General features: G+C 45.1%; 1 protein-coding gene across 1 annotated transcript in view; it reads left to right on the top strand.

Moving 5' to 3' along the window:
• phlpp2 (PH domain and leucine rich repeat protein phosphatase 2) overlaps nt 1-12,978 on the top strand; it is a 48,976-nt gene that overhangs the window by 10,816 nt on the left and 25,182 nt on the right. The window contains exons 2-3 of the mRNA XM_008289347.1: nt 676-959; nt 5,737-5,870. Of these exons, the coding sequence (XP_008287569.1) occupies nt 676-959; nt 5,737-5,870 (418 nt within the window). The remainder of the gene's footprint in view (nt 1-675; nt 960-5,736; nt 5,871-12,978) is intronic.

The raw sequence follows: 12,978 nt of genomic DNA, 5'->3' as shown, positions 1-12,978 counted from the left end.
GCTCCACTCATTCAAATTGGTTTAAAGAAATATAAACTACCAACTAAACTAAATTTAAAAAAAGAAATCTATGAACATTCTCTAAAAACATGTGTTCAAGGTGCATCTTTGACCGACTCCAGCAGCTCTATAGTGCATGGGTGTGCCTCAGTGTCCGTCCACTACAAGCATGTCGTTAGCTCTGTAGTTGACCTCCCATAATGTCTTTATTGTGCTGCTAACTGCAGAGTTTCACGAGCAGCTGATGTTTTATTCGTGTCAGTGTTAGATAATCTAGCGTTGCATCATTTTGAAGAAAAACCTTTGGGCTACTGCAGCGGCTAAAATAATCACAAGTGATGAGGACAACAACAACAACAACATGAATGTGTGGTTGCTGTTAGTGGTGCATTCACAGAGTCGCTCCTCAGAGAGAAAGGTAAGGCTGAATAAAACATTAGAGGTTGTTCTGAACCTATGGACAGGGCTGCTTGTGGCTGCAGGCCGAGATGCCGAGTCGTGACATCTTTAACTCGATAACAAGCTCTTAAAACCACACCTAACGAGTTACTAAGATCTGATTGTTAACCAGCAGCACAGATGTTGTGATGCAGGACGCCATCGGGCCCCCCGGGGCTGTTAACGCTGATATGCATCTGATTAGGATTTGTGTTAGAAAGACTCTTTCTCTGTCAGCAGCGCAACATGAAGCGGAATGGAAGTCGGAGCTGCGTGACGAGGAAGACCAGATTCGGATCACGAGAGCGAGACTGGCTGAAGGGGGACACCCAGCGGGGCTGCGTGTGCCTGTACGGGGGGACGGTGGACCCCCAGCCGCCTGCCTCCGGCCCGCAGGCCTCCTCCACCCCTCAGACGGACCTGCAGCTGGTGCTCTGCTCCACCAACACCACGGTGGAGGAGCTGTGCGCCCAGAGGGACGGACAGGGACTCTACGTCCAGCTGCACGGAGACCTCGTCAGGTAAGAGCACGCCGCAACAAGTCCTAAAACTTATTCTTAGGTTGCCCTTTTGTGTTTGAGCCGTGCAAACACTTTGGCACAAAAATACCTCCGCAATAATCAAACCGGCTCTCCAAATACCTCCGTCCCTTTCAGAGAACACGTGGGTTTAACCTACACGAGTTCGCCTGCATGTGCCGACACATGCGTCCGACAGCTGCCGTTCCCGCAGCTGTGTCTTCATTGGATCTATTCAGCGCAGTATCTGTGTGCGCTCTGGAGCATTTGGCAGCTCACAGCTTAAAGTATAATCGCGTATTAAATAACTGAAAAAAAAAGACTCGAAGCATAAAAGGAAGCGTGCGAGTATATTGCAAGTGAAACGCGAGATGTTACGCCGTTCGTTTAGACAGCTGCATAGGTTGAAGTGAAAGCACATCTGTTTGATCTGGGTGTAATGGTTTTTTTGTTGTTTTTCTCTTTATCTAATATCTGGAGTGTTTGTTTGGTTCATTTGCAGTTTTTTCGGTTTTGCGGATTTTTGTTTTTTTTTTTTTTGTTTTTGTTTGTTTGAGTTGGTCTGAATCTGAGTGGGTCTGAGTGGGTCTGACTGAGTAGAATTGAGATAACTTGAGTTTGGTTGAGTTTGGTAGAGTGTGTTTTCTTGGGTTTTGTGAAGGTTTGTTTCTCTGTTTTTGTCTGTTTTTTCTTCTTATCTCTTTATATCTCTGTGAATATTGCCTCGAACAAGCCTGAGTTAATGCAGAGAGCACATCACCTGCTTTGGCGACCCCAAACTCCCTCACCGAGGACACCTTCAGGGAACATGACCGGATGCCTGTCTCACCTCCACAAGACCAGCGTCGACCCAAACAGAAAAATGACCCTTTGATTGGCTGGGAAAGGATGAAAGACTGAATCGCTGATCCATAACCAGGAAGTGAATCAGTTCCTCCGTTTCTCTCCTGTGTGAAAATATTAGAAAGGAGACCCTAAAATAAGAGCTATAGCTTAGATCTCTTGTGGTTCATTCTGTCCAGTTGCTGATCGTACTAAACCAGCAAAAACGTAAACAGATGCATTTATGCTGTGAATCCTTAGAAAGCATTAATTGCAGGAAGACGGTGCTGCAGATATTGAGCTGGAAACCCGACTGGAGGTCGGTTTAATCCCGTCGTAGGCTGCTAGCCAATGGTAGAGACGACTTCTTTTTTTTTTCTGTCGTTGCTGCTGATTGAAAGCTGTAGGCACTGCGCAGTAATGCAGTCTGGTAATAAATGAAAGGCTTTCTGTAAGCCCGTGGATAGGCTGCGTTGGTTCACTCTGCCAGCGAGTACGACCAGGTGGATTTAAATTTAATATTAAAGTCTTCAACTTTCAAAAAAAAAAAAAAAACAGGCCATTGGCAACTTAAGAGAAGTGCAAAGGAGAAAAAAACCTCTTCTCCAGACAGACAGCACATACAGTAAAGTAAAGGCAAGTCAAGGTTGCATTAAATGCATTACACTGAATAAAGGGCATACGTTCATGGAAAATACATGAGGCAGAGGCATTTATTTTTACCCTTAAAGGGGCTTTTAGGCCTGTTCTTTTGGTAAATCATTCTTATAAACCTACCCCTCAGTGTTCTATCATCGTGATTGATACAGGTGCTGCACAAATGAGCATCTGCGGCAAACAAAGCTGTTGACAGCAGTGAGATATGCACAGAGGAAGGCTTGTAGTAGGGACGTGATGGAAGGCTTGGAAGCTTTTTTTAGTGATTTTCTTTTTATAGCTTGTAGTAATGTGCTGCTTACAGGAAGACATGGTCTGGATTCTTTCCTGCTTGTATTTTCAGTCAGACAAATTCCCTTTTAAGATGAATTTACTGAGGCAGTGGAGCTGATGGAGGATACCGTCCAGCCATTCATCCATTTTTAACCACCTATCCCGGTCCGTGTCACAGTGCCAGCGGGGTGAGAGAAGCGGTCCGGCGCTGTTTTTTTCCCAGCAACAGACTCTTCCTTGGGGATCCGTAAGTGCTCCCAGGACAGATAGGATATGTAATCCCTCCGACGTGTTCAGGGTATGCCCGGAGTTTCCACCCAGTTTGTCTTACCCAAAGGGAGGCTGCCAGACATTTCAACCAGCTCCTCTCAGGGGAGTTTCCAGCTCCTAAATCACTGAGCTCCTCACTCAGACATGTAAAGTCAGGTGACCCTTGTAGCTTAGACGAGTACAACCCAGGAAGGGATGCAGGTGAAGTTTAGAGCCTGGGTGGAAGGTGTGTGACCTCGGTGGGTGCTGCGAACTCTGGCGGATACAGGATGTTTTGTTTTCTTGCTTTGAGTTCAAAACTTTAACTCTCAAGAAGTGCAAGATATTGGTGCCACTGCAGTACAAGAACAGAAACTAATTAATACGTTTGCACGGTTGGGAAAGTTCCTATTTTTCTGCTTTTTATCCCGACAACCACCTTCTCTCTGTTGGTCTTCATGGCAAGAAACTAAAACCTCGCTAAAGGCTGCTCAGACGCCGCATCTCCTGCCAACTAATACAATTTAAAAAGTGAAATTATAATGCACTTTGCCTCTCCAGCATTATTTTGTGCTTGAAATGTGAGTCAGCTTTGGACAGCCATTATCAGTTATTTAGGACGATTAGACCCCTGCTGAGGCTGAAGTTTGAGTGGAACTGTGCTGGGAATTAGCTGCACAAACTTGTGTGAAGAAAACAGTCCAGACAGCCCAGACAGATGCTATCAGCACTGTGAGAATGACACGGTTTTTATGTTTTTATGCTTAGAAACGACAGTTACAAAAGAACATGCAATTAACATGCAGATCGTGCTGGTCGAAGAAATAAGTATTGTGGTATTTACAAAATAAACGTGCAAAACTCGTCGTTATTTAGGTGAATTTGTAATGAGCTGCCTTCATGCATGAGTCACTGAGTTACTGATCATAATCCATTCAACATTCTTTCCCCTGCAAGGAGGAAAGTGTTGCTGCATCACCTCACTCTCTTATGAGGGATACTCTTTTCTAACTTGGCTCACGGTGGGAGATATAACTCTCTCCTGGATTGCATCAGTCCTGACCCAGGATGTGGCCCTCAGGTCGGACCTTGTGCACTCCAGCGCTGCCTGAGCCCACTGTGGCCTCGCAACCTTCAGCCTGTCAAAGTGCACAAATGCGTGCGGTGCGGCCCGGCTTGCCGCCACACAAGACCCAGGACATTTATATGATGACCCCATCTGCGTGGGTACAAAGGCTGGATTGGGCCACAGGCGCACCTTAATGAGCCGACTGTAAACATAGCTGAGGAGGGACGGTCCGAAACTTCAAAAATCCCCCAAATTTTCAGTGCAGTCGGTTGCTGCCCGGAGGTTATTGTTGTTGTCTCCTGTAGTGAAGAGGATTTAGAAAATGTTCACATGCAGATAGTGAAAGGGGAGAAGAAAGCTGCGTGAGATGAGCAGCCAATGGCAGACTTATTCCCACAGTCTGCATCTGGCCAGTCAGACCAGTCACACAGAGGTGAGAACCAACAAACCGAGCAAAGTTAGAATAACAACATGCATCAATAACAGCTTAATTTTACACATGAGCCGATGTGATGATGATAAGAAAAAGAGAACTGCGTGTTTTCAGAGGAGCTCATGTCCTGTTAAGAGGAGCCGAGCTCCTCCTGGTTCCTGTCTGGTTCGCTCGCTGGCCGTTAGCCAAATGTAGGGAGAACACCTGTCTGGCTGCAGGGGTCCAGTGAACCCCTCACATCTCTGTAACATGCACTAATAGGTACGTCTGCAGTAAATCAGGTTTATTGTATAACTTCTACTCTGAGAATGAATGAACCCAGTTGTTGCTGTTTGACGGAGAGTCAGCTTCTTGCTGTGCGGCCAAGGCTGGAGGATTTGTGAATAAATGAGGCGTATCTGTACTAAGTGTGAACGGTCAACAGGGACTGTCAGCTATCGTGTTGTTCCAGCTGTAGAATGTAAAATGAAAGTGCATTCAAAGTGCTGAAAGCGGATGGCCCAGACTGCCATTCAGAACAGTTATCAGCAGTGATTAGATAAGCGAGCACGAGTTAATTCCAGCCTTTGTTTGGACCATTTTCAGCTCATCAGTTTGAAAGTGAAAGTGTAACTTGGGCTTACTGTTGTATTTCCAAGACTTTCCAGGGTTGACTTTCATTCTGTTAGGTGTCACTGATCAGGGTTTTTATGGTGATTACTTCTGGAAAAACATGATTTTCTCAGATTAACTCAAATCCACAGTCGGAGAAAAAAAAATCAACAAGTTCCTGGTATGAAGAGGCATAAATATGTGCCTGGTTAATTGTGTTAAGCATAGTGAGAAATGCAGCTTTTCCACAAAGAAGAAGGTTTGAACAGCTTTGCTCTGATAACACGAGCGTTCTGAGGTGGTTCTGGTATATTACCTTCATTGTTCATGTGTCTATATTTGTGCAGCACAAAACCATTGAGATTCAGGGCCAATAACATTTTTGGATTTTGCACAAGTGCATTGTTTTTTCCAGTTTTTTGGTTTGGTCAAACTCCAGTTTGCTAGAAAACTACAAACACATTGATTGTGGTACTATTCCTGGCAGCAGTGTTTTCGGCTTGGCCAGGTGCCCCATTGAACATAACTGGTAGCGTTCATGGGTGGGAAGCTGCTGTGAGAGCGTTTATTTCTCGCTGCACTTTGTTGAATCCGTTTGGTCAGATTCTGTCAGATTTATTTTACAACAAGTCGGTGCCTAACTGGCGATCAGCATCACAGTGTCTCTCCTTGTCTCCGGCCTGCAGGAGGCTGGACCCCTCTGAGCGTCCGCTCCAGATGGTGTACGACTACCTGGCATCCATGGGCTACGCAGACCCCGTACGAGTGCAGCAGGAAGCCGCCAACTCAGACCTCAGCTGTTTGATCCGTTTCTACAGCGGTGAGTATTCAACCACGGGGGCCATCATCCCCAATTTTCACTGTCTGCTGCGGCTGAATGAACTCTGGAAGCGTTTCCTCTGAAAACGGACCTGAAGGCCCAGAAACAGACTGCAGCGGGTCAAACATTCTGAAATGGTTTCATCACATCTTCTTTTTGAGCTTGTGAGTGTGTGTTAGGAGTGTGTGTGTTTCCAGTGAGGATGTGCTACCGGACGAAGTGAAGGCGGTCGTAGTTAGAAGCTCTCCGGGTGTCTGTAGAGCCTCGGATCCCATTAACACACACTCACTCCTCTCGGCCTTGCGGTGGCTGACTGACCATCCTTCATCCTGCGGTGTTGCATGCTTCGTTGACCCCAGGACCGGAGTGACCAAGCGTCCCCGTGTCAGTGTGATTAATGCAGTAGCAGAATGGATGTGACTCCAGTGGAACCAGTGGCAAATTTGTGTTCCCGAATGTGTCTAAATACGGCTCACATGAACCTGTAGACATCTCTAACTCTTCCTCCAAGTCTGTGTCGTGCTCCAGTGATACAGTCGCAGCAATTACAGGTTTTGCCATTAAGGCTAAATGGTGAGCGATGTCCTGTAATGCGTTTCCACTTAATAAACCGACTGATGCTGAGTCAGTGGAACTCTGTATGTTTGGGGTTAGAGCTGCTCACTTACTGCTCGGCCACAAAAAGAGGAAGACTGAGGAAACCACGGCATCTAAAGGGATCACGTGTTCTTCCTCCCTTTTTCAAATCCACAGCAAATGAATGTAGTGCTGCTATATTGAATAGAAAAATTGTGTTGAAGTTCTGTGGTTGACTAGAGGAGACCGACTGCTTAGCAACAGCTTCCATTACTGTGTCAAACATGCGAAATAGCAAGATTCAGATTCGTCCTGTTGTAAAAATGCAGCACGCTTAATGATTAATAGTACAGCCCTGTTTCATCTGTCAGCAACAAGTCTCAGTCATCATCACTCAGAACAAAATCTGAGTTATAAGCAGCCTTTACGTCGTGGTGTTTTGTTTCCCCGACTTCTGCTAGACTCTATAAATAATGTTTATTTGCTCAAGTGGGCAGATCCCAAACTCACTGTGGCCTCCAGCCTTGTGTGTCCAGTGGCCAACTGTTGTTTGCTTCTTGCCAACATGAGAACTGGTCAGATCTTGGCTACTATCAGTAGTCAGGCCACACTGAGTCTAGAGTCTAGCCAGGCCCCTTGGAGACTTCCTGCCTCCCTTTGTCAGCTCATGGGAAAAAGAGGACCAGGGACACCAGGCATGGCTGGATTTCAGGCACTCGAAGTTCCCAGCTAAAGGCCAAAAGGACGACTAGATGTGGCCATTTGACGCCAGAAGGAACTGGTGGTGCGCTGTGGCTTGCAGGTTGTTGTAGAGCTCAGTTCACCCACCTTTCCCGTTTTAGAGATAACTGTAGCTTGCAGATAAATTCAAAGTCCTGCAGTTTTGTTCTTCTGATGAGTTTGAAGTGTTAAAAATAACACAAGAGGAGACGATGACCTCTGGAGATCTTCTGTTGCACCGCTGCAGCTCAGTTTTTGGGTGTGTGTTGTTGAAGCAACATCCTCGCTCTGAGACCTTTCTCCCAGGTGTTTGCTTGCCTAGCAGCTGTTGCCAGGGGGTAATGATCTGACTAAGCAGATGAGGGAAACTTTGGCCCATCAGTGAGGACTACAGTTGCTGCAGAACCACCTGATGGGGTACAGTGAGTGTGCCCGGAGCTTTACATTTAACAGTCACTGGATATGACTGGTTCCCAACCTGAAAGAAAAGATGAAGTCGATCGAAGGTATATCCAGCAGTGCAGATAGTTTTGGTTCATCCACAGTGAAGGTTGGTTCTTCCTTTTGGTCCTCACAAACGTTGCATCGGTTACTCAGAGTAATCCAGAGACCACAACTTTTTCTGCCAAATAAATAGTTTTTTTTTTAAAAAGTGTTGATGGCAGGAATTCTGTTTTCTTAAGATTTTGAGTGAACTGGCCTCAGAGAAGAGGAGGACACATATTTTCTGAGCTTTCTTCCATCTTCTTTACTTGTGAAATATTAGCTATTGTTCTCCAAATCATTCAATGAATCAGCTCTTTTGGTTCCAGCCAGTCGACACCAGCAGGAACAAGTAGATACCGGTTAGTTAGTGGTGTGCATGCAGATAGAAGCTTTTAATTGTCACTTTGCCTCATTTGCATCTTCCAGTGCATCGTCATGTGAGCTGCATTTCTGACCGCATTGTTTTACAGCCTCGTTTTGGTTTCAAAGTGCAGTGCAGCAGGTAATTCATTAAACTTCATCGTGGTTTTATTTGTTCAAGCAGCACGTCTCAAACCTTCCTCCCCCCCTGCACACACACACACACCCTTCTGCTGCGGTGCACACGGATGAAATTAAAACAAACACGGACGAGGGAGTAAACATTTCTAAATACTGACTTAATAAAAAACGCTCCCAGTGAAAACAACCGCAGAGACCTGAGGGCCAGCGGTTCTTTGAGTCAGCCCATTGCAGCTGCAGCCCAGATGAAGCCTGCTGCTGTAAAGTCTGGCGCTTGTCCCCTGGGCCGTGTTCCACCTCTGCCTGGGTGATCTCTTACATCTTCGAGTTTAGAGACCTGGAGCTGCTGTGCGTGGTTCATGTTGGGCCTGCGGGGTCAGAGCAAAGTGAAATAAGTCATCCCAGAGCAGCGTGAACTCTGTAATTTATTGTTTGGAGTGGTGCGGAAATTAAAGCTAAATGAGCACCGTGGACGTCCTAATCTGCGAGGAGGTGGACGGCGAACCGGCGTCTGCAGCTCGGCGTCCGGGTGGTTTATCGCTGAGTCGAACTAATCCCGTCCTGGAGGAGCAGAAAGACTAACAATCCCCGCACACAATCAAGCACGAGGTTTCTTCTTCACGTTACAGTTTAGAAGAGGGAAGGAGCCGGTTTACAGGAACAAATAGAACAGCGGTAGTCAGACAGATTTAAGAGAAAAATTTAATTCTATTCAGATCCGAGTTCCCACAGAATCGCCCCGAGCGAGAGAGCTGTGCAGAGAGCGGGCTCTCCGTGGTTTCCTGCCAGCTCCTCGTAATGTGCTGTTGCTGTGATGGAGCTGTGTTTCTCCCTAGGATTTCCTCTTTCCTATTTTAAACCTGCAGACTGTCTCTCCGCTCACGGTGAGTTTTCAAGCGAGGCGTCTGCTGAAACATATCCACCATTTTAAACGGTGCGTTCTAATGTCGATCAAAAGCAGCTCTCAGTGTCGTTCATTTACGTTCGACGGCGCGCGGTCGCTGATATCAGAAGTTAAATTCTTTGCACAAAGTTTAAAGAAGAGTTTTTCTCCCCCCGTGTCGAGGTAAGCACAGACCACCGAGAGGAGGCATCTGGGTGGTGGGTTGAATTTGAATTTGCTGCCAAAAAGAGCTTGCTGTTCTGAGTCAAATCAGACTGTGTTTCCGCCTCCACTGACCCCCTACTGCATGCTAATGCAATCTATGCAATCTTGAGCAAGACAAAAAAGCTCTGGGATACAGGGAGTATTGTGTTCAGCTGAGTGCTCGACAGTTGCCTTGAAATCATCCGATATGAGAAAGAAAGAAGAAAAAAAATATATTAAAGTCCTTCTAACCAAGACCAGGAACTACACGCTGCAGCTACGACACAAAGAGATGAGAATCTGCACAGTGTCTGTCCTCTGAGCACGAAACAGGAGGATCAGCTGCTTCGCTTGTTTCGAGTCCTTGTCCTTCCAGCGGTGATGAATCATTTTAAATTAAGCTTTTTATGTTGCTCATTTGCTCTTAAGAGGCTTGCAGGAGAGCAAATGCTTGGGCTGAAGTCAGAACGTTGCTTAAACGTTTCTCAGTGCTGAACACACGGACGTGAACGGTGATGATGAATTTGCTGATGTACATTATGCACACCCACCTGGTCTGCCCAAGGCCGCTCTGCAAAGTGACAGGAGGCTATTACTGAAGATAGACAGGCCTGTGTGTCAACCTCTTGAACGGTGGTTTTGCGGCTCGCTGTGGCGACTCTGACCGCCTGAGAAGTGCCTGACTCCCAGTTAATCTACAAATGAGCAAGAAGTGGAGCTGAGGCAGGACATGGAAAGTCTCTGGTGCCAACCTGTCACTCAAAGTGGCCACGCCTTTATTTCTGCATGGCTTTAGGTATTGATTAGTGAAGCACGATATTAAGATTTCTGATATCGCCGATAACCGATATTCAGATCGAAAAATGAGTATAAGTAAGCACTGTGAGAACGTGAAAACTGTTCAAAAGAAGCCCAAATAGACCACATAGCCTTCTTATCACGTAACAAAACATATTTTAACATACAGTCATGACTCGATAATCCGACCCTTAACAATCCTAAACCTGCTATCCGACAGGTTTTTACAAAAAACAAACAGAACCCATAAAAACAGCCTTAACATAGCGACAGCCTTGGATTCTGACTCCGACATGACGTTTAATGTCACCAATCAGGATGACGGCGTATTATCTGACTGAACAATCCCACAGATTGGCTACGTTCACACTGCAGGACTTGATGCTCAATGAGGATTTCTTTGTGACTTCCTTCACGTTTCCAGTTCAATGCGACTTGTATGTGATCTGCTGTGTGAACTTCATACGACCCAAAAGTGTCCCGCATGCGCAGAAGAGGACACGACGACGTCACACGCAGCGAGCGTGCTCAGTGAAGTAAACATGGATGGTAACGAGTCACGACTGTATTTTAACATATTTAACATCCAGGACCATTTAAGTAAAAACATCTGTAAAATAGCAGCAATATCAAACGTAGAGACGAAGGCGTTATTGTTAGATAATCATTGGTTTTTCATATTGGCTAAATTTGTTAATTGGACCGATACCGATATATCAGAAAAAACACCAATATCGGTCGATACCGATGTGGTTGCTGATATTTATTGTGCATCCCTGGGTTGTATAAAAAGTTTCCCACCATACAGTTGTCATGAATAGAAAAGTTAGATTTAGAGACCAAAACTATTTTTAGTAAATATAATGTAAATATGTTTATTACCTCTGTGAGCGTTTTATCACTGAGCTCTGTGGGGATTGACTTGCTTTTAGAGTCGGCCTCTAGTGGCCGTTTGAGGAACTGCAGTTTTTTTTGTCTTTTTTCACATGACATGCTCATTCTTCTTTACAATATTTAATTTTCAAATGAACCGAGTAACATCCAAGAGACACTATTGAACATTTATTATTTAAATAAAAAATAGATTCATGCTGTTCTCGAGTTTAGCAGTTCGGAATTATTCATCGATGCTCTTTTTAATGTTGAAATCTGCAGGCTATTTTCTCAGCTAATCATTTAGCATATAAAACATTAGCAAAGAGTGTAAGTGTTCAACAAAAAGATAGTAAGTTCATAGGTATTTTTGGAGGTCGTTATTTAATATTTAATATTCAGGTTAGGTCAAGGAAAGTTAATTTTATTCATAAAGCACGTTTAAAAAAAGAGCTGACCAAAATGTGCTGCCATCAAAATAGTAAAAACCATGAAAACTACACTATAAAAGTACAAAAGAACTGTTTAAAAGTAATAAAATCAATAACACTGCAGCAATAAAACAGAAAAAGCAACCCTCCTGTTCAGCTAAATGTCAAGGAATAGATATGTGGGAATGATTTTCAAAAAGTTTATTTGTTGTCAGCCAAATAATAGAAAAAGCAAATGAATGGAACTGATGCTGCTCCTAATAGTGTCAGTAATAATCTGACTAATACATCAGGTCATAATTGTAGTAATAACACAAGCGCTTACTCAGTTTTTTATTCTTTTATGGCTCTAGTTTTACCTTTTTTCTATCCCTCCACCTAATCACATCCCATATAACACCTTTCATCTTCCTCTCAGCTCTTTTTCCCCCCTCTTCTCTCTCTGTCGCCTCTTCCTTCACTCCCTCTTTCCATCTGCTTCACTCGTGGTTTTCATTTTTTCAGTAATCACGGAGCAGAGACCCGTTGCAGCCTCGTTGCTCGTCTGGCTCGCCGTGCGAAGCGAGATGTCGCAGAGTTCAGCGGGTGAAGGCCGCGGCCAAAACTCGAGACGAACGGGGGAAGCGATAAGAAGTCGCACATTCAAAACTCTCCGATGTGTCACTTGTCACGCTGCCTCCGGGGTTTGACAGCTTCCCCCAGGAGGGCGTTTGACACCAGTTGATGATGAGTTCAGTGGAGGCTGTCTGTGGTCCTGCTCCTCGAGGAAACGCAGTTGCACAACATGCCGCCAAACCCCTCCGGAGCCACGAGAAACGGTCGTCAGCGGGATGGGATTGATTTGGTTTCCTTTCTGCAGGAGACCCGATGGAGGTTTACCAACTCAGATTGGACTTTGATTTTTGTGGACAGTGTTACCGTAGCAACAGATCGCCCCGCAGACCTTGGGGGAAAGCATGTGTTTGTTTTTTGAAGTTGGCTCTTTACGGCTGGAACTTGCTTGGTGTTGCGTAAATGGGCCAATGACTCTCAGATGGTCGTATTGACATTGACACCGTGCATGTTTCTCACTGACGGCTCCAGCACATGCTTTATTTAATCAAAGCTGTGAGTCTGTGGCTCTTTAATTGAGAGCTCACATAGAAGGACAAATAAGTGAAATTCTGCCTCATATCAGCGTTTGTCACATGATGAATGTCACGAAGAAAAATGTGGTTTTAAAGATGGACAAAGCTGCATGAAAAAATAGCTGGAAGAAAACCACTTTGGTTGCGTAAAAAATTCTTCTTCCACGATAAATACTCAGAACATTGATGAGCTAAACCACATATAAATACAGTCGTGACTCGATAATCCGACACTAAACCTTCTTTTATGTCGGATTGTCAAGACGGAGGTCCAGATACAAGGAGGGCTTGATGCTTGAAGGCTCATTAGTTGTTAATATTCATTGTTTATAGTTGTTATAATAACTAGTGTATTGTTACACATCACTGGATTTCACACCTAATTGACCGGTGCGCTTGTGCTCGTTCCGGCCACTTCCACCTCGTCGGAGCGCTCTGACGGGGTAGAAGTGTCCAGAACACACAGGCAGTACTTGGCTGCTGATGCTAGTTTAGTTAGCGCTCACACT

The sequence above is a fragment of the Stegastes partitus genome, unplaced genomic scaffold (genome assembly GCF_000690725.1).
Source record: "Stegastes partitus isolate 25-593 unplaced genomic scaffold, Stegastes_partitus-1.0.2 Scaffold608, whole genome shotgun sequence".
In the NCBI taxonomy this organism is placed as follows: domain Eukaryota; kingdom Metazoa; phylum Chordata; class Actinopteri; family Pomacentridae; genus Stegastes; species Stegastes partitus.
Note: the sequence above shows the minus strand (reverse complement) of the source record. Positions and strands in the feature narration are given on the sequence as shown.